General features: G+C 36.8%; 1 protein-coding gene across 3 annotated transcripts in view; it reads right to left on the bottom strand.

The window, feature by feature from the left end:
* The window catches only part of LOC149087860 (dual oxidase maturation factor 1-like), a 114,409-nt gene that overhangs the window by 43,896 nt on the left and 47,118 nt on the right, over positions 1-23,395 (bottom strand). For all 3 annotated transcript variants that reach the window (XM_089242118.1, XM_089242121.1, XM_089242119.1), the window contains exon 4: positions 4,128-4,262. In XM_089242118.1, coding sequence (XP_089098244.1) covers positions 4,128-4,262 — 135 coding nt within the window. The remainder of the gene's footprint in view (positions 1-4,127; positions 4,263-23,395) is intronic.

Here is a 23,395-nt window from a genome sequence, read left to right as displayed (position 1 = left end):
ATAGTTCCATTTTTGACCACCAGGCGAGTAAGTGTCGATTTTTTAATTTTACATTTTACTTTTTTCCATGGTTCATATAGCGTGTACACCAAGTTTCAATGGAATACGTCTGCCAGAACTGGCATACGTACGTCCACCATACGTCCAGAACGGGCGTTATAAAGGTTTCAGTAGCTTCAGTATACTGAAACTCCACTGTTCAGACCTATGCAGCGCCCGTCAGTATCCTGACACTACTCAGACCTATGAAGCACTCGTTCTGATGGAAGTAATCCATCGAAACTTCCTATGTATGCAACATGGACCATGGAAAAAAAGTAAAATACAAAAAAAGTGTCCCTTATTCACTAAGTGTTCAAAAATTGAACTATGTTTTTTTTTATTGCTTAAATCTCTCTCCCATGGTCTCAGTAAGATAGTCTGAAAATTTGACTGTATTCGGATGAGTACGAGAACTTTAATTATAATCACCCTGTATACATGTTAGAAAATGATTAAAATTTTCCTTCAGGCGTCAATTAAAGGAAGTAATTAATTATCCACTAGTTTTTTTTTGTTTCCTCTACCACCCCTTTTTCAGATCTTTTGGACCATATTTGTTTTTTTGTGGCTCCGCTGTCTTATCCAGGGCCCCTACCCGTAAACCAAGAGCAAGACCCTTTCTACTTATCGGATCGAATTAAATCGAAGCTAAATTTAAAACGATCAATTAGTTTATAAAATGGATCGGCCTCTTGAACCTGGGCCAGGCACAGATATAGAAGTTGGTCGTTCGTCCTTCCCTTGAGCAGAAAGAATTATATAGGAAAAAATTAGGTCTGCGTAAAATACGGAACGCGGTCCAACAAACTTAAACAATAAATCGGACCTATAAACACACCCTGGGTCCGCACCTGCCCCTTCAGGTTCGAAGTTCAGCGACTTTCCTTCTTGGGGGGGGGGGTATGTTTCTAAAACACAAAGTAAGTAATATTCTCTGAAAAATTTTATTCCGTGTAAAGTGATATGTGAAGGAACAACTTACATATCACATACATTTGAAAATTTTATAAATAAGATCGGTCTCTAAACTCTTATCCTGGTTCTATCTCAACATTCATGGCCTCTGGGCGAAGTGATGTTCTGTAAACTTGTACTTAGCTGGAAGTGGCAGATTGTGTATTAGCATCCTCGAATATCATAGTACCAGATCTCATCATGTAGGGCTCCCGCGTGATGCCCACATAGGTCCATGGGGTTAGGATTGTCCTTGTTCTATACACAGCTCTGTTTGATTCCATAGTTCCATATTTCACTTGAAAGCTTCATTTCAGCACGGCTCTCTGTGCTCCCCCCCCCCCATTACTAGCCGTGGCCCTTTTTTCATCTGATTTTCATCTGTGCCCCCCTCTAGAATATCCCAGGATCACATATGGACCCAGGTTGAAAACCACTGGACTTGTTGATTGAAGATCATAAGCAACACGCAATGCACACCCTAAAATATTTCGCGGCACCCTCAACTAATCTTGGTGACACCCAAAGTACCGCGGCCTACTATCGCGGGATTATTTTTCTAGGTATTTTATTGTGAATAAAATATAATAATTACTGTCCGTATCTCATGATTATCCTAAACTTATCGAACCATGCGCGTGGTGCTTCACATTAGCGGTTGTTTTTTTTCCATGTTCATAGTCTTAAAACCGTATTAGACTAATTAGGTGCCCATCAAGCACCATTCCAATTTATTAAGAACATAATACGTAACAAGTAGTTTGAAAAAACATATCCCAGAGGATTACATCTTGTAAAATTTTACGCCAAGCAAGAAAATAGTCGATCACGGTCATGATAGTGGAATTCTAACCAATTTTTTCCTATCATAAAGCTTTTCGATTCACCTCACGTCTTACTCCAGGGCAATTGTTATAGTAAAAATGCTTGTTTAGGATGTAATATCTGAATGACTTGTATCGTTTGAGACAACATGTTTCTCTAGTTATCAGTAATTCATCCGGAAAAGCTCATTAGATTTAAATGTATGCAGAGCATTTCAGATTCCCTAGGTCAGTAGATGACTTATTACCACTCTCTGGTACCCGAATATCAACCAATATCAACCAATATTGATCAAACGTTTCGTCAAGGGAGAGATAAATTTTATGCCGGGGGGGGGGGGGCCTGGGGGGCCTTTCAGACATGGTGGGTCAAATTTAATCGTCCCACGAAGCCCGCTGGTCTCGTGTAATTTAGTTACATTTTAACTGAAGGCCAATGGGCCCCCGAGTTAATAAACAGGGACAGAAGTAATTTGAAGATTTTTATTTATTCTGAAATTATTTATTTTCTTAATTACAAATTTTATTAGTTCTGAAATAGGTGTTTCTCACTAATTCTGAAAAAGTTTCTGATTCTTATTAAATTAAATTATTATAATTAAATTAATAACTATAGTTAATTGAATGCGGAGATTAAAACCAAGCAAAGTGAATACGGAGGATGTGAAATCACTTTGAATGATGATGGAATAATTATTTTAATGATTGGGAAATAATTTCTATCAAAAATTACGGAATCATTTCTCTCATTGATTTATGTTATTTTTTTATGTCTGATTCTGAAATTATTTGAATTATTTGTTTCAAAAATTCTGAATTTTCATCAATTTATTCAAGAATAAACATTTATTCTAAAATTATTTTTTTCATTAATTTCAAAAAATTATTTCTTTCATTAATTTCAAAAAATTATTTATTTCATTAATTTAAAAAAATTATTTCTTCCATTAATTCCAAAGTTATTTCTAGAACTAATCGTTTTTCGATGTTCTCAACTATTTTCGGAAAACGATCAGCGGGCCACGAAAATCAGCTCCGAGGGCCAAATTTGGCCCTTGGGCCACGCGTTTAAGATCCCTGATGAACAAACAGTATATACTACCACGTTTCCTTGAAAATAAGACCTAACAAAAATACAAGCCCTAATCTAACTTTTCAGGGTGCTCCTAATATATATAAGCCCTAGTTAAAATTGTCGGTCAGACGGACGCATTTTTACGGCCTTTGACGAATGCATTGAATTTTGATTAGAATAAAAATATTAATATATAAATTGTATTACTTGGGGGTTACCATCGCTTTATTAACCCTTCGAGCGGCACACAGCGGAAATTCCCTTCAAAACTTTTTTTAATGAAGCAGGCTTTCTAGCGATGAAAACAGTTGTATTGTTTTGTTCTATACCGCACATTCTCGAGAAGCGAGGCGAAGGAGAGAAAAGGGCTACTCAACAAGGTGCGCTATTTCAGCAAACCTGTTTTGTTTTCAGCTCAATCAGGGGATTTTCACTATCTGCTGATAAAGTCTGCCTTCTCTTTTTTATTTCTTAATCTTTATTTCTTATTATTCCCTCTTCTTTGGGGGGATCATCATCATCATCATACCCTTATGTTTTAGAACCCCTTTTCGGCCATTTTCTCTGTCCTCCTCCTCTTTTACGATGTGCGGACATCTCTTCCTCCACTCATGTGCATTTTTTTCCTTCGTAGTTACAATTCTCGTAATTCGTACCTCTTCGCTCCACTATGAGCGCAGCCTTAGACGAGAGGTAAACGCTTGCAGAGTGAGGATTCACGCGAGAAAAGTTGCCTATCTCGAGATTCGTGATATTGTAGGTATATTATAAAAGCTATTGAAAAAGCAGGGCCGTCTCAACGCATGGGGGGCCTACACAGAGGTCAAATCAGTGACAGCGGTATTGCCAGTGCGCTAATTTTAGCCCCCCCCCCCCATAGACAAGAAATGCTCATATTTTAGGAGAGCTCTCTTAAGAGGATAGAGGCCAATGGCTCTCGTAAATGGAGTCGTAAGAAATTCAAGCCATAATTCGTACATATTTGCAGATAATTAATAAAGATTTCTAGTCGGAAAAATAGGACATAACCTGAAAATAAGTCCTAATGCATCTTTTAGAGGAAAAATTAGTGTAAGACCGGGTCTTATTTTCGGGGAAACACCGTACTAGGTATAAAAATACCTACTCTAGGTAGAAAAAAAATCGTATATTATTCGATATTTGAAGGTTGGAACGTTCTAGACGCGAAGTTTGCCGATTCAGTTTGATCGAAGGAAAGAGAAAGATCTCACCTTGTAACGTAATATTAACGCTATTCAGACCAATTTTCACTCCAACATTCGCAGAGATTTTTTCTTTGGAGAATGCTCTGTAAGGACTAGAAATAGTCGCCTGAGCTACGTGCCAATCAGTCCCATAGTTCGATACTATAAAAAACATGGAAAAAAATAATAATTATTATCAAGAACTAAATTTATATACAGTATTCATTGAGTAAAATCAAGAAAATTCAAATAAACATCGATTTGTTGCATACACTGGTTGATTAAAAACCTGACATAAACACAGAGTAGTTACTCATTTTCCGAGGATGATGTCACTCTCCGTTAGCCACAGGAAAGTTTTTAACAATTGGCTAATGCGAAGATGAATTTTGGGAAAGAGAGAAAATTCAACCGGCTCTTGTGGGGAATCGAACCCACGTGTTTTTCATTTGCTGGATGAGTGGCCTAGACCACTTGTCTACAAAGGAAACGAATATCGCAATCTTTCCAAGAGCTCGTGTGCAGTGAACGGGACCGTATATGGACGGACGGAGCAAACTCACATCGAAGCTCACAGTTGCTGACATTGCCACCAGATGGCGGCTTATCCGAGGGTGATGTGAAAGGCAAGTAGTGAGAGGACGTAGGTTCGATTCCCAGCAAGGGCAGTTGAATTTTCTCTCTTTCCCGAAATCCATTTTCGCATTAGCCAGCTGTTAAAAAAACCCTCGTTACTCATTTTATTGAATTTTCTGCTCAAGCAAGCCTCAGTAGAAATTTTTGTGATCTGAGTCTGATTCTGTTGATCTGGACTTGGGTCAGCAAAATGAAGTAGGCTGAGTATTTCAGCATGCTCAATGACCATGTTTATCCGCGTGCATGTCAAAATGGGTACTGTTCTTCTCTGAAGAGCGATGACATGACCTAGAATGACGATGGTATCTTCAAAAATGTGTTCCAATGTGTTCCAGAATGATGATGGCATGGTCCAGAATGAAGATAGAATGTTCCAGAATGAAGATAGAATGTTCCAGAATGATGATAGAATATTCCAGAAGGAAGATGGGCATGTTCCAGAATAAAGATGGTATGCAGGGCTAGAACAGAGATCTTCAACCTTTGAAACATTGAGGCCTAAATTAAATTTTTCCACGAGAAGCTCGCAGGCCACCAAGTCATCCCATAGAATTCCCCGTTATTAAACGGGGTTTTCTTCCCAAATTACTAATTTATTTTATTTACTCTGAAATTGTTTTTTTTTTCATTAAATTTTAATTTTTATTTATTTTGAAATAACTTCTTTCACTCATTTCGATTTTTTGTTATTAATTATATTTCATGTGATAATTCTGAAATTATTTATTCATTAGTTTTAAATTTTCATGTATTATTATACAAATTATGTATTTCACCAATTCATTTCATTATTAAAATTATGTATTTATACTTTTATGTAATTATGTATGTATACCGCCATTTCATTTATTAAAATTATGTATTTCTCCAATTGAAGACTGGAATTAAAGAAAGGCTGTAAGTGCCAAAATGTAAATTCCGAGGAATATCGATGTGAAGGGGAAAACTGATGTATTAGAAGATACATCAAGCGCTGCCTAGTGGAATTTACAACAAACTTATGACCAATATTGCCCCAGGGAACTTTCAGCCTTATTTCATTGCACTGGCGTTGAAACTTGCATTTTTTTTGCAGGAAAAAAAATGGCACTTATAGCATTATTTTTTTAAATTCCAGCCTTCAATTCTTGTTTTTTTTTTATATTGTTACTTTGAACAATTCTGAAATTACTCTCAGTTGTCCTGAAATTATTTCTTTCAGTAAATTCTGTAGCCATTTCCCCATTAGCATTTTCATCATTTATGAAATTATTTTTTCCAATATAATTCTAAAATAAAATTCTTTTATTAAGGTGTTTTTCAGCGTTTCCGTAAATTGTGTTATTATTTCTACCTTTATTATGTATACATTTTGGATGCCGAATTTTGTTTTCCTGTACATGAAATCATGGATCTGAAAAGGTGTTTTGGCTTCGAAAACCCCTCCCCACCGAATTCGTTGCGACAGCCCTCTTAATGTTTCCCATGCGCAGTAATACTATTGAGTCTGGAAATTATTTCGCAGTTCTAAATATAAAAGTACAGATGTCAGTGACCAGCGCTGTTTAACGAGTTTTTATATAGTAATTTTATCAATCAATTTTCTATGTAAAGTAATTTTCGCAAAAACGACAGAAAGCTTCCGAGGGCCATATGTGGCCCACTGGCTATGGGTTGAAGATCCCTGTTCTAGACTGACGGTGCCATCATACTCTGTAAAATGGTTGAAGAGCTCGGCAATCGTTCGGACAATTGGGTTGTCCTTTCATAAATCCAATAAGATGCCTATGGAACTTATTGGAGAGTAATCTGAGGACTAAGGTTGTTCTTGGTCCACTAAGAATTTTGACGGAATATTGGTGTATATATGACTAACAATGAGTGTTGAGGATTTTCTTTTGGCTTCATAAAATTTATGCCTCGACAAATGTGTGTGTTATAATTTTGTTAAAGGCGATCTGACAAAATATGTTGGTAGGAATTTGTATATATTATAAGCAGTGCCGTAACTAGCTATTCCTGTGCCCTGTGCAAGAATTTACATTTAAGTCCCTTCTGGCCCATTCTTGGGCCCAGAATGGCCCCTTTCCAAATGGGCCTTGAGCGGGTGCACCTGCCTAGTTACGGCAATGATTATAAGTGTCACATATTCCAAGTGCCCAAATGATGACCCATGCTCTTCCAATTGAGAAAAATAAGCATCACCATTCTGGGACATGCCATCGTCATTCTGGAACAGGATATCATTTTGAAAAAAAATACGGTATCCAGGGAAAGACGTCTTCTCCTTCGTTATACAGAAAACTGGCTGGGTCCACCACCGACAGATGGCGCCTTCATGTTCAATCCAGCTCGTTTATGGTAGTAAATTGCGATATAGCGAAATGGCCGGAGTTAGTGTGTGGTGAAGTAGTAGCAGATAACAACACTTCCTCTTTTATTGAACAGCAAGTGTAAATAAAACAGGTTACTCATTCTTTTTGCACAGGCAAAGCCGTTTTAGTCACATTTTCTCACCTTTTTCATGTTTTTAATGCAAATTATTATTCGAAAAATAAAAATAATTCTCACAAAAGTTTTTATTATGGTCAATAAATATTAAGGCTACCTAATAAAAAGAAATTCATTTAATGTATTTACATTTATTAGAATTTGGAAACTAATTTAGCACTTGGTCCACAAATAAAATTATATTCCACGATCCGCAAGGGAAAACAAAAGCAAGGCAATGTGTCAGGCCAGAGAAAAATGCCATCTGAATCAGTGTCAGACTGAAATTTCAAGGCGTGAGCGTTGTTCAAGGTACGGTTCGAATGTCATTAACTCCATTGAAAGTGATCGAAGTGAATTGAATTCACTGCTATTATGAATAAAGAGAAAACCTTACACACTAACCGATCATTATTTCTCTTTTAAATGGCTATTATATTGCCATTTTCAATTTGGTTAACGATTGCTATAACGTTGTTGGGATTTAGGACATCTAACATGAACTGATTATTTGCATTTTCTTCAGGAGAAAAAAGGGGGAATAAAATCAGCCATGATTTGAAATAATATAATAATCGCATCGAATATTAAAACGAAATGGAGATTTTAAATGGAAATTTTGGCATTTTTCTTTGCGCATAAGCAGTTCTGGAAATTTCATGGAGAATCACAGTCAAACTCCATTATATAACGACATTCAAATCTCTATAAAATTTTGTCGTTATAACCGAGGTTGATGTTTTCAAGACCATTTTTTTTTATGAAAAATATAATCAAATGAAATCATATACTAAGCACGCAGTTGTTATTTCTGGATGATTAGGTTTTCAATGTTGGATATCGAGAGAATAACCGGCAAAACTGTTTCAATGTGTGCTCTAATTGCAGGAATTTCATGTGAAAACACTCTCGAAATGGAAACCAAATTGACGAAAAAAAAATTTGTAGTTATATCCAATCACGTTGCGTTATTATCGACGTCAAAAGAAAAGGTTCAATAACATTATTCTCTATGACTGTGTTCTTCAAATTTTTTAAAACTAGGGATTGTAGAAAGTAGTTGAAGAGAATTTCGCGGATCAGAGAAAGTGGGAGAAGTAATTTGCGAACCGTCAAAACATAAATACTTTAAATTGGAGCAATCATTAACAGACAAAATAAATAAATAAATAAATACTACTAATAGGAGAAATATATACACTGCTGGCCACCCAAATTGCAACACCAAGAAAGACAAGAGATATCGCAACAATATTTATTTTGTAGATAACATGTTGACCAAGCATCAAATGATTAAATTTATAGACTTCTGTGAAGTGTGGTTCCTGCCAAAATCAGTAGCCAGAGTAGCCGCCATTGTTGGAGATCACCGCTGCCACACGCCTCGGCATTGATTCAAAGAGACTTTGGATGTGTTCTTGGGGTACAGCAGACCAAGCAGCTTCCACGCGTTGCCAAAGTTGATCTGGTGTGGCAGCTGGGGATGTAATCTGGGTCAATCGTTGAGCAACCATGGACCACATGTTTTCTATCGACGAAAGATCCGGAGAGCGAGCTGGCCAGGGAAGCAATTCAATCTGGCGATTGACGAAGAACCTTTGGACGCATTATCCTGTTGAAATATGGCTGTGGGCAAGCCCTGAAGGTAAGGAAGGACAACTGGCTCCAACACCTTGGAGATGTAGCGCTGGCTTTTTAAAGTACCGGCAATGCGTACTAGAGGAGTGTGAGAGTGATATCCAATACCGCCCCATACCATAATACCCGGAGCAGGACCAGTGTGGCGGTGCATAACGCAGCTGTTCAGCATCCTCTCTCCACGGTGTCTCCAGACTCGAATCCGACCATCGTGGTGTTGCAGACAGAAGCGTGACTCTTCAGTAAAGACAATTTCATTCAATTGTGCCGTCCACATCCTTCTTTCATCGCACCATTGGCGGCGGAGACGTCTGTGGTTCTGCGTCAAGGGTAGACGAAGCAATGGACGTCTTGCGGACAGACCACTCTGCTGTAAACGGCGTCGAATGGTACGCGCAGACACTGGATGATGCGGTACAGACTGAATGTGCTGTGCTATGGTTCGTGATGTGGCTGAGCGATCCGTCACTGCCATACGCACAATACGCCTGTCATCACGTGAAGTGGTGCACTGAGGTGGATGCGATCGAACACGTCGGTCCGTCGTACCCTCCTGCATCCAACGCTCACATATCCGCATTACAGTTGTTTGGTTTCGTCCAACACGACTACCGATTTCCCTGAAAGATAATCCACAATCTCGGTAGGCCACTATCCTTCCTCTGTCAAACTCGGATACTTGATCAAAAGATGATCGCTGTTTTCTACGAGGCATAATTGATCGTTTTTTTGAAAAAACCACAAAAAAAACACAATTGCCGTACTTCAAATCGTCGAAATCTCCAAGCCTTAAATAGCGCTTTGAAGTGGCGCCACAGGCGCGCGTGATGTGCGTCTGCGCTGAAATTCTAATCATTTGCATATCTCACCTCCGCTAATGCATGTTGTAAATTTCATATTATTTGCATGCTTCCTTCAGGGTGTTGCATTTACGGTGGCCAGCAGTGTATAATAAGAAATAATATAAATAACTTCTGGGGATATTTTATTTCCCATGTAAGTGGGAGAAATTTTTCCCGGACCTGCTGACGGAGACAGCATAAAATATTTAAAATTAAATTGAAAATTATGCAGTGGCTAAATGAATTCGTAGACATATTTCGCGGACCATCAGGAAATTCTCGCGGACAGGCAGTTGGAGAGCATTAGTTCTACCGCAGACATCTTTAACCTATAGTTCGCGAGCGCGACGGTGCTACGTGAAGCACCCACTGTGCTCTATGCCCGTGTCCGATTTCGTGCCCGCGAGTACTAAATGAACTTCCGATTAAACACCTTGTACAAATTGTATTGAAGGATTAAAATCCTCCTGATTTCATGCATTCGTATGTCAAACTTGCCGCCTTCTTTTGATGATGGGTACAGGGAGTTCTCGCGACTAGAAAAAGCTTGAAGAATTCTGCAGGAACCTCCAATCTTCACGTTATAGCCGTGGTATTGTTATAACCAAGTTTGTATCTAAAAATCCGAGAGCTTTGAACATTTTCTATTGCTCGATATCAGTTCAATGACCATCAGGAGAAAGATTACGTCTCCCACACATGGCTTCATTAAAAGTCCATTGCGCATTTCACCTGAAACGATTATGAATATTTCGCCAATGTAGTTAACAGCAGTAAAAAGATGGTTTCCTTTTCATGTTTGATGCCTTTTAACGATAAACCTTTTGATTTATTACCAACCCGAAACCAACAAAACTCTGTAACCAGTTGGACTATTAATGAAGACGCTAATCACGAACTGACCTCAGATGTTTTCCTATAACTTGGTTAATCGAAGCGTTAATAAATGTTTTCTAAAAAAACACTCATTTCCTATTTAAATATTTTTCTCTCTCACATAAAACACGAGCCAAATTAATTATTATTTTTTCAGTAAGTTAGGGGAAGACCGTTCATCATCGTGGAATATGCAAATGAAACTGGAAAATTCTTTCACATCGACGTTATAAGCAAGATTCATTATCAGCAGCAGTCCCAGGAAGCAGCCGGAAACACCAATTATTGACTCAGAAATTCTGAAATTATTTTATAATTATCATATAATCATTATCTGAAATTATTATTGAATTATTGCCTGAAATTATTATCAAATTAATATCTGAAATTATTATTAAATTAATATCTGAAATTATTGTTAAATTATTATCATAAATTATTATTAAATTATTATCACAAATTATTATTAAATTATTATCACAAATTATTATTGAATTATTATTAAATTATTATCACAAATTATTAGTGAATTATTATCACAAATTATTATTGAATTATTATCACAAATTACTATGAAATTATTGTCACAAATTATTTATTTCATGAACTCTGGGATCATTACTTAATTATTATCGGAAATAATTATATAACTATCATCTGAAATTTTCATTAAATTATTAACGAATTATTTTCTGAAATTAACATTAAATCATTATTGAGTTGTATCTGAAATTATTGTTAAATTATTATAGAACTGATATCACAAATTATTATTACAAATTATTATTACAAATTATTAATACAAATTATTAATACAAATTATTAATACAAATTATTAATACAAATTATTAATACAAATTATTAATACAAATTATTATTAAATTATTATTACAAACTATTATTAAATTATTATTAAATTATTATTAAATTATTATCTGAAATTATTTTATTTCACAAATTATATAAAACTATTTCTTTTCTGAAATTTCTTCATTCATAAGTTTTGAAATTATTTTGCATAATTCCGAATTTTTCTTGGTTTTGAAATTATTTCTCTCATCAATTATCCATTATTTCATTAATTAATTCTGGCATTTTTCAGACACAACTCTGGAGAATTATGAATTTTTATTGATTGATTTCAAATTTCTATTTAGCGTGTGTACGAGGTATATAGTTCTGTTCAGATATTTGTAAGCATTTTTTTCTGCGCATTCCATAATACTTTTATGCTTTTTTAGGTACTGGTTTCCCCCTTGAAATTTATGACGAAATTCCCCCCCCCCCGGTTCCAAGGAAAGGGGGGCGCAAAAAAAGCCTAGGTTAAGATGGAATCGTATAAAGATGCCCCTGCAACCAGAAGTGCATAACTCGATTGTAAGTGGGTTTGTACGACCCATGCCAGAGGCCCCTGTGACCCGAGTCTGAGTCGCGACCCATACATTCAGTTCATGGGCTATTATGCAGCACCCCCATTTATTTATAAAACATGACACTTCATCTTCCGAATTACTATATATATATTACGGTAAATGTGATAAATCAGTTATTATGCATACTTACTAATCGGTTAGTTTGATAAATTTATTACTTTTAACCGGCGATTATGCACAATAACCAAGAGATGTTGGTAAAATTGATAAACACTTGAAATTTATCGTCTTTATTTGTGATTATGCATAATACCCAAGTATGATTGGTGAATTTGATAAATATGTAAAAAATTCTAAATGAGTCTAGTATGTGTGATGAATATAGTCGGACCCCGATTTAATGATAACGAATTTTACGATCGTACCCCCGGTATCATGATACAATACATGTATGAATTATCATGTATCATATAGTACGACCCATCATGTTTACCAACGACGCGATGCTTGGGTGTTATGTATAATCACCGGTGAAAGTGATAATTTTTTTAGTACTTATTAAATTTACGAACGACGCTTGGGCACTATGCATAATCGCTGGTAAAAGCTATTAATTTACAAAAAAAAATTATCAAATTTACCAACGACACTCGGGTACTATTCTTAACCACCGGTAAAAGTGATGAATTTAACAAACTTACCAAATTGCTCTGCGATTATGCAAAACAACCGGTTATTATGTATAATTAGTGGACTTATCACATTTACCCCGTAACATATATGTTCCATTTCTGTTTCAAAGTAAAGAATGCCATATAAAAATATCATTCCAGCGGAAATGATGTTGACTTAAGTACAGACACCATCTTTCTAGAATATTCTTAGTGGAATTTCTCAAGCATTATTCAAGCGGACTATTTCTCAAGCGGACATTATTCCATGAATAATATGTATTAGAGAAAATAGAGAGGAAATGATGTTTTCCCGCTGCACACCTGCATCTCTTATGCACCTATACAGGTATATAAATGGCTTCAATGGTATATTCACACTTGTCCTTGAATAACCTGTTACGTTTTTTCCCGCTAATAGCACGAATTCGATTCAATGGCCATATATTTGGTCCTTTTCCTTTTATTTTATGATGCCATTAAAAACGTATCCGCCGATAGTATGGCATTAAAAGTCGATCTTCTCCAAAAGAAAAGACAAAAAACTTGATGGAAAATACCGTCTCATGTTATCACAGGAAGGGTGCTTATATTCAAGGGCGGGGGTAAGTGAAACTGATGCTAATAAGAAAATAGCGATAATACTTATCGAAAGATGACTGTTAATTCAATGTCACGACTTTCGGAAGTTTTTTTCTTTGCCCGAATTATAAGCACTAAAAATGTGACGAAATATGCTCTACAACATAGTTCCCAACCTTTTTTGTCCCATCGCCCCCTTCAGAAATGTTTTTCTCCCAGCGCCCCCCCCCCCAACGCAATCTAATCCATAGAATCCTATGCTATACCCGTAGCTTCTACCGCCCCCCTGGAACATATTCCATCGCTCCCCAGGGAAGGCGTTAACGCCCACGTTGGGAATCACTGCTCTAGAATATGCAAATATGCACCAAGAAAAGCTAAATCATGCACTAAAATATCCCAGAGTATATAAACTGAAAAAAATACCAGAAAATGGAAGGAAAAAAAATCTAAACTGTGTACAACAGTTCCCTACTCCGACTTGCACGATTTCAGAGTTATGCGAATTTCCTGTTAAAAATGCTAGTTTCTGAAATTCAAGCACAATCACGGGATTACTGCTGAGATACTATAGATTACAGTAGAACCTCTCGGACACCCATGGGACAGAAAATTCAGTCCGCTAATGGGAAGGTATGATATACAGTAGAACCTCGTATGTACAACTTTTACGACTTATACGACGTTTGACTTATGACGCAAAATTGCGGGTCCTACATATTTTAAGATTAAAATATGTATGTTACTGTAAAAGTGATACACCGGTGGTTATGCCTAATCACCAATCGTCTCGATAAAGAAAGTTTGATTAAAATACACTACATTTATCATTTTTACCGGGGATTATATGCGTAATTCTCAAATAAATTTGGAAAGTCTAATAAATATGAAAAAAATTATAATTTGTCTTCTTTCCATTCAACCAAGTAATTATATTTACCCATACATATGTGTACTGCACCTAAATTTTGCAATAAAAATTAAACTAAATTTTAAAATAAGCGAGAAGACGATAAAAACATTCGTAACATTATCAGTCTTGTAATGTTGGCTTTCTTCACACATATCAACAAACAAAACCAACATTACCATTCGCGTTCACCATCCTGGATCATAGCTGTGTTCAGTTAATAAAGTAATTAATTGACGGATTTTATCATATTTACCAATACAAGTTTTGGGATTGAACATAATCTTAGTTGAATATGATTAATACTCGGTTTGTGACCAAAAATGAAGAAGTTAGAGTTTGGGGGAAAAAAATAGAGTTTGCCTGATTTTACTGTCCGCTAACGGGGACTGAAATACATTAAAGCCCAATTCCACGCGACCGGTGATCAGAAAAGTGTCCGTTATTGGGAGGGTGTCCGATAGCGGGGAGTGTCCGTTAGGAGAGGTTCCACTGCATTAAATAATAATCATAGTGAGAGAGATCAGAATACCATAAGTGATGAAATTGAACTTATTTTCGAGATACAGTCATCACTCACTGATATACCCTCTCACTTGATGTTTCTCTCAGTTATAAGACGATTTTCTGCACTACCGGTGAAAGATTTAGGTGAACAATGCTAATCACTTATGCGTCTTTTCTCCTTGCTCCCTTGCACCGACGCATAAATGAATCACTGTATAACTTTTTTGCCGTGATTTTAGAAAAGGAACTACTAAGGCTTTTTGTGTATGGTATCCGCCATTTTCGCAGAGAAGGTCACGATTTCACATTAACGCCAGTCTTTCAAAGAAATCTCGTTGAATGTGACGCTCATTAATGGATAATGCACCTGGTTTGTTACCCTCAATTGATTTCAATCTGCGGGTAAAAAGTTATTTCCTTTCCTCTATACAAAAATAGATAATTTCTTTCGATGAACCAAGGTTTTATAAAAACATTCAAAGCATTGGACGTGTGACTTTCATTTGCAGGTGTTACTGCCAAAGCTCAAGATTGCCAGTTCACGAACTGGTCAATTTCATTGAATATTGACCCTGCAAATCTCCGAATTTCTGGCTTTGGCCAGCCAGTTCGTGAATTGGCTGGAGACCTCTCACCATAGTCCCATAACAAAAGAGGTGATTTGAGGTCGTCACCAAGTTGGTGTATTTTTTCGTGATAATTGAGAATTATCTCCGTTAGCTATGACAATCTATTAAACAGCAATCAAGATGCGGTAATCAATTTCTTTGTTCTTTAGAGTTTGCCAAAAAGAAAGCTATATGTCTTTTTTTGTTGCACAAAATAGTTTTTCTGTCAAATTTCTCTTTTCCCTCCCCACCGCCACATGGAGCTAATCCAATATAGCTACTATATATATATAGTCATGTATCAAAACGTGAAAAAATGGATTTGGCGCCTACAGGATTTCTGGCTACTTCGCGAATTGGCCGGTGAAAGTCCGAATCATTTCTGAAAATCAAACTTTGGTCAAACCTCTTGGCCAATTCACGAATTGGCAGCACTTCAGGCTTTGGCAGTGACATACAAATTTGAGGGAAATAGAACCATTTCTTAAGGACCCGATTCCGTCACAAAACAAGTTAAATTTTATGAAGTCATAGGAAAAAAAGCATAGAAAGAAAAAAATACACGTTTTTCGTAAATCCTGGTCCCAATCAATTAGTATTTATAGGCAAAATCGTACGCCGTCTTACGCGGTTGTTGTCGGTCCCACCTATTTACGTAACGCTCTCTCTACGGGGGTATTACCGCATTAAAACTGAGAAAATATCCGTTAAAAAATGCTGTATAACCTGCAAAAAAGCAAACGTATTCTTAAAATGCGTATTGTCTACTTCTTAGTGCATATTCATTAACAAAAAAAATCTCATGCAACTAACTTTTACATGTTTTTTTATGAGAGAATTTCCAGTTGATTAAAACCATGGGGCAATATGTATATGTGTGTGCGTGTACGTGTAACACATATGTGTATATATTAAACGATGTGTTTGCCACGAGAAAACATTTTGGTGTTATTTTCATGGATCTGCCCTGGACGGACATAGGTCCCTTGGGAGATCATACCCTTGTATACAGTTTGTGTGTAGTTCATGCGTTGTGTTGTTTTTTGTTGTATGTAGTTTATTCATACAAATAAACCTTTACTCTCTCTCAAAAAAAAAAGAAAAAAAAAAGTAGCTGCTCACAAATAAGGTGAAAAAATTGCAATAAAGAGAAAATTAACCATACGTGCGCACACCAAGAAATAGCGTCGAAAGTGGCCAGTTTTCTACCCGAGATCCAACATTTCACTAAAATTACATATGATAAGCATGTAGAAAAGTTAATAAACAACTTTCAGCTCTAAGGCCCATTATAGAAAAAAGTTGCTGAGAATTGAGTCGGCCGCACTTTACCGCTCACGGTTCTCCTGAAATCTCTCCAAAGACTTCAACGGGCTCTGGTCAAGAACCTTCCCACCGTTAGATTGAAATTCCCGGATTTAAAATCACGCGAAGTCACCGAACTGTTGTGATTCATGTAAAAAAAGTGTCCTCTACGTAGACTTCATATATAAATACAGCCAATCTCCTCAACCTACAAAAGTTCGACTTACGGCCTTATTGATATATTTGGCACCCTTGGAGAATTATAGGATTATAGGTTGACCTGGGCGGTTTATTTCGCAAAAAAATGTTCAAAAACTACTTTCATCTCCTTTACATTCTGTTTCTGATCCCGTGTTAGCGAACTGGCGGGATTTTGACTTACGAATGATTCGACTTACGGACGATGCTCGGAACGGACCCTGTTCGGAAGTCAGGAACTTTCACGTTTGAAGCAACATTAATTATTATTTTTTCGAAAAATCAATCGATATCAAGTTTCTAAAATTGAATTCGATTATCGTTATGGAGCAAAAAATATTTAAAGTGCACTTATTACGGTAATAGCCGGACCTCTTTGTAGACTTCCCCATGTTGCCGCAAAAAACCTGCTAAAAACACAAACCAACCGCTAAAACATGAACCTATTAACAAAACAACAGAGAACTTTCACTACAGCGTAATATTTTTTTTCCTTTTGGAGAAATACCTCTTAATGAAAATTTTCTTCGAAAAGAAATCTCAATGGAAGTTTAACAATCTGTGAACACAGGATACTGGTTAGTTGTTGTCCGCTAATCGCCTGTTCGTTAGCCAAGGCCATCCCGTTGCTCTGTTCACTGAATGTACCGACCTTGGTGGTCGGTCTTTTGTACATCTAGTGTAAAGTTACTGATCAGAGAAATTTATTTACGCATTTATTCTTGTCTATATTTCCATCACCGCAATGAAAGTTTATGTTATCGTGTGTTTTGTGGTTTGTTTTTGTTTCCCCCCATTTCCGACTGGTCATTTGTCACGGCTCGTAAAATCGGCGAAGCTGCTGCATGACTAATGAGCTGCAGTCCAATATCGTGCTGAAAACATGGATTAACATTATCGAGGGATTACGAATCATTTCATTTTCTACATAAATTCAGACTCTTTTTTTCAGTAGAAAAATCTACAGGAATGTGGGAAATTTGTCTGAAAGATTTCAGGGACACATATTGATTATTTTACTATCAAATTTTCTCGCCTAATTCTAGATATTAATGGAATGTTAATAATAAGAGTGGATTCTCATCTACAGGCACTCACCGTGTCGTGTCAGACAAGGCAAGCATCCGTTAACATAAAACCAATAAACGTATTCATATCTATATCGTATCCTGGCTGCGCAGGCGCAGACAATCATTTTTATGTTACAAAAATGGTGATAATGGTGATCATATTTTGAGTAATAACAATTCTATCATATATCCTCCCGCCACTAATGGAAGATTGGGGAGACGGGGGGGGGGGTAGGCAATACCCCCCCTCCCCAGCGTCAAAAGTGGAGTGGGCAGATCTAATGTATATGTGATATGTGATGTATATAATATGAATTGACATCATCATCACCGTGCCCCCCCAGCAATAATGACCTTGCCCCCCCCCCCCAGACTTCCTAGTCTATCTCCGCCTATGCGAGCAAGTCCTTCTGCAGGTATGGCCATCAAAATCTTATAATACGCTTCAGGCCAAGACGAACTGAGTCCCAAAAACGCTGAAAGGCAACTTTAGAACAGGGAGTTCTTTTTTCCAGCTGCGACCCAAAATCGACAACGGAATCAGTTTGCGAACCATGAGACTGTTTGTTTTTCGGAATTAGTGAAACCAGCTACCCACCACTGCAGAACAATGTTCTGTGTAAATTCTACGTTCCATTTATGAATATATGGCGCTGAGTTTATATATAACAATGTGCTTTGGCGATGGAATTTGTTCCCTTCATCGAGACGTTCCCGAGTTTTCATAGATTTCTGCTAAATAATCACGCCTGTGGATGACTAAACGGGAAACGAAATTTCATGTAGTAAACTGTGACTCTGAGTTCTCAGAAAAAAATTTTGTTTTGACAATTGCTATATCGCCCCTCTTATGTTGTCGAGTTCAGGATCACCCTGGATATATTACCACTGACAGTATACGCTCCAGTTGTTGAGTTTCACAATCACCTGACTCACTGAATCATGATCATCCATCGCTAATCGCGCGACGTGAGTCAAATTTTCCAATTACAAATCTATGAGGAAATGCCAATCAGCATGGCACAAAGCATTGAATTCTATGGGCACAAGGGGGGATCGTACCCTAACTGGATTCATGAACAAGAAGACTTTTCAGAAGATCAAAACTTAGGTAAAATTTTAGTATTTTTAAAAGTAATTAATTTCTTTCCAATTTTAACGCGACGAAAATTTTTTTGATCTCATTTAAGGCGGCTAAACAAGAGGACGGACTCAACGTCCTTCATTTTAGAACATATGATGAACTGATTTCACCCGTCCAAGTGACGTCTAATCCTTAAAAAAAACGCAAAAACGCACTGATTCCAGTTATGTTTGAATTATGGAATAACTTTCGTAACACAGTCGAATCCCGTTTTAACGAATACCGTTATAGTGCAAATCTCGTTTTAACGAACACTTTTTCTAATCTCTCAGCTAAGTTGCCATAAGAAACAATACAAAAACCAGGAATTCCTTTATAACGGAATTTCGTTATAACGAAGAGATCTCTCCGGTCTCTTGGAGTTCGTAATAACGGGATTCGACTGTACCTCCATTCCAACATCACAAGGGAAAAACTTGTTATATAACAAAACGTCAACATTTAAAAGTCCTCTATCGTATCTTCCCACCCAAACGATGTCCTCCACAATGACAAAACTAACCGGCTGAAGGACGCTGAATTAATTATACCTATTAATGATTATTATTATTAACGTGGAAATTTTTGGATTCATACTGATATAATGGTACCCCGAAGTTTCGTGCATAATTCATTTCTAAGCATCGATTGGATTCTTCCTGTAATTGATGATGGGGGGGGGGGATTAATTAGATGCACATTCAAGGACGTAATTAATCATTACCTGATGCATTCACGTCTAAGAAGCGGGTGGAATAACAATATTATTACATTAAAAAACAAACACGTTATCATAATTTTTCTTCTGTCTGAATACACTTAATGTTTAGGGGAATTTGCTTGCACGATCATGTGACTAGGGCTTCGGGCAAAGGCAAAAATGTCGGCGTAATCTATCTGGGATTCCAAATGGCATTCGATTGGGTCTAACATGGTAAACTGTTGAAGTCTTCACATGAGATTGGTATTGGGGTTGGGGGGGGGAGACTTGTTGAACTGGATGGAATCATGGTTGCGAAGTAGCTCTAGCGGGTTGTAATGAAAAATGAAATTTTTGATTGCGCAGGTATCACGAGTGGAGTTCCTTAGGGAAGTGTCCTTGGTCCCACACATTTTTTTTTTCACTTTTCATCGATAGACTCGAATAGGGTATTGATGGGATCGTAACCAAATCCACAGATAACGTTGAATGGGTATAGTCGATAATGAATGCGAATTAGGGAGTTGCTCTGGAATACCATGAACTTAAACAGGATTGCACCATGAGCAAATGAATGGTTAAGAAATACATGGTCGCTCATTTTGTTTTTCAACAATCCACAATTCACTTTCGCGTTGAATAGTAAAATTATGCAAGTAGGATCTCTCGCCGATTTGGGGATTCTTATTGACGAGCGGCTTGGGTTTTCCAAACATTGCCAGAAAACCAGATATGATACTCGGTTTAATTCTTATAAAAGATTTGTCTTCACGATTTCCTAGAGTCATCCTTCCGCTTTCCCAGGCTAAGTTTGTCCTGGCCTAGAGTCGTAAGCGTCTACAGGCTCTTCGAACGAGCGGGGTGGGAATTTTCCACCATCACTCTATTGCCTATGCTAATAATGCAAATTTTGCGGGGAACATATATATAAGGGACCATCGCCCCCTATCACTGCTCTCCGTATCCGCCTATTTCTAGAGCGGTGGTTCTTAAATGGAGGTGTGGGAAAGCCTTTTTGGGAGTGCGAGATGCAGAAAGAAAATGGTAATATGCTGATTGATTATTCAGGAAAATTTAATTTTTCAATTCGAAAATACGAATCATTCCTACGCGTTTTCACACCTCTTTTTTTAGCTTTCTCTCGTATAAATGTGATGCGTGAAATTTGAACATTCCTAGTTTTTTGGAATTTAGAGAGCACAATCATATATGCAATTTTCAGAGATGCTGTTGCTAAGTTTCTTTTCCCTGTTTTTACGGTACTAGATTCATTATTACTGTTTTAGATCTACGAATCATAGTAATTTAGTGCAATAAATGATTTCACTGAAATGTGAGGCAGCTCACATAAAATGGAATTTGAAAATTATGATTTAGAAGAGTTTTGTATGCTCTGTCGAAACCATTACCAAAACTGATAAGACAGCTTCGCGCAAACTCTTCGACCATTTGCTATCACCTATCTCTGTAAAATGGAGTTTGCTGATGAAAATAAAAACCACGAATCACTTGAATTTAAGTGATAATATGCGTGTGAGCTCCCCTTTCAAAGAAAGAACTTAAATCTCAATATTATTTTGAATAAACGATACCAAATCAGTCACCAAAAATCGACGTGTAGAATAATTTTGTTGCATTGACTCCTGTGTGAATTTTTCTTCGATAAATTAGTTTTACAATCATCTTTTAAGGTTAGAATTTTTTAAAATATTAATTAGTGGATATTGAATGTAATTAATTACAAAAAATAATTTTGTGACCAGTAGAAAACACATTATTCAAAATGGTGAGGGAAGGTAAATTTAATTGCACTGGGGGTGCGGGATGGGAAAAAAAATTACGAATCTCTGCCCTAGAGAGTATGCCGTATGTTTACTTGTTGAGGGGTGTTAAGAGCCATTAGAACATTAAATGAACATAAAGGGCTTGAACTATGAAGATATATTAGAATTCATTCACTGAATATGTTTTCTTTGGAACAGCGTTGAGGGAGATATAATTAATATGATATGGTTTACCATGAAATACTGTTACGCCGTTAAGCCAGGGTTACACTCGTGTCCAGCCTGGCCCAAGGGTTGGTCATGACGAGAGAAGCGTGGCCGCTCTGCCATTGGCAACGATCGTCAAATGTTGGAGGCTGGAAGGTATTGGAAAACTGGTCGAAGAGAACGACCAGAACTTTCTAACTCCAAGTTAAAGAAGCTCCCTTCCTTTCCGATCTTCTAATCCGCCTGACCACCCTTTAATCAATCGAAGAACGCCGAACAGTCACAACAATAATTTTCATACGGTCCCCCCTCGTTATCTAACTTGCAATTAGGAAGTTGTTACTCTGTATCTCCTGATGCCAACAGGAAAAAATTACAATATGAGAGAACAGCCAAAGCTAACGGACAACGCTCTTTTTCCTCATTTATGCTGTTCTTTCACAAATTTCCTCTGTGTTTTTGAATTCAAATATTTCAGGGAATATTGCACTTGTAAACTTGGAGCTTTTGTTGTTAGCCTCACACAGGAGATACAGGGCAACAACTTTTTAATTAGAAGTTAGAGTTCAAGGGGGACAGTATAAAAATTGAGATTTTTATTTCATTTTGTTATACACTGTATTTTCACCGAAAAAAACTGGTACAGAATAATTTTTGAACGCGTTTTGAGCATTTTTTTTATAGAAACTATACCTACACGACGGACGGTTGATGAGATAAAGTCCGCATCAGGACTTACACGACACCCTGTATATGACATGAGAAACGAAAAGTTTTGATGAAAATATCAATGTGTTTGAAGCCGGGATTACACTATAAAAGTTTTGTAAAACTGCTTTTATAAAACTTGAAAAATACAACCAATAAACTGATCGGTTGAATTTTCCCAAATGTAATCGATCAGTTTATTAGTTGTATCTTTCAAGTTTTATAAAAGCACTTTTACAAAATTTTTAAAGTGTAATCCCAGCCTTATTAGAGATGAGAGTTAGGCCGGGATTACATTATAAAAGTTTTGTAAAAGCTCTTTGATAAAACTCGAAATATTCAACCAATGAGATCACCGGTTGCATTTGCTCGAATGCGACCGATGCGCTTATTGGTTGAATTCCTCCAGTTTTATCAAAGATCTTTCATCAAAATTTTTATAGTGTAATCCCGGCCTTATACGGATTATGGAAATTTTCGCAGCATATAAACTATATAGTCGAATCCCGTTTTAACGAATACCGTTATAGCGAAAATCTCGTCTTAACGAACAATGTTTTAATCCCCCAAATAAGTTTACATAGGAAAAATGCTAGGTAACCTTGAATTCCTTTATAACGAAATTTCATTTTAACGAAGTGATTCCCCCGGTCTCTTGGCGTTCGTTATAACTGGATTCGACTATATATGGTTACAATCGAAGATAACAGCAAGTAAAAACTTTTTTTTTAAAACGATTTTATTGTTCGCATGTTCGAACATGTATTTACATGTTCGCGAAAGAGAAGGATTTATAGTTGAAGTTGAACTGAATGTGGCAATTAAGGCAGAGAGTATGGAAATTAAGTCAGCAAATGACTGGCAATTTCTTTGTCTCCAGAAGCAAAATGGGATTATTAAACCATCCTACTTTCATCATCATTATATTCTTCTACTACTTCTTCTTATCTCTATTATATAAAAACCCTGTGACATTTCCTTTGTCATTAGTTTCGTAACGGATGGCCTGTGTGATCAGTAGCGATATCCGTTATTAAATTTTCTATCGTACCTGAACTACTACATTTAGTCCGAATTTTCGATTTATA

The sequence above is a fragment of the Pholcus phalangioides genome, unplaced genomic scaffold, assembly GCF_987345545.1.
Source record: "Pholcus phalangioides strain wild (caught in Gottingen) unplaced genomic scaffold, Ppha-v1.0 ptg000003l_1, whole genome shotgun sequence".
Taxonomy (NCBI): domain Eukaryota; kingdom Metazoa; phylum Arthropoda; class Arachnida; order Araneae; family Pholcidae; genus Pholcus; species Pholcus phalangioides.
Note: the sequence above shows the minus strand (reverse complement) of the source record. Positions and strands in the feature narration are given on the sequence as shown.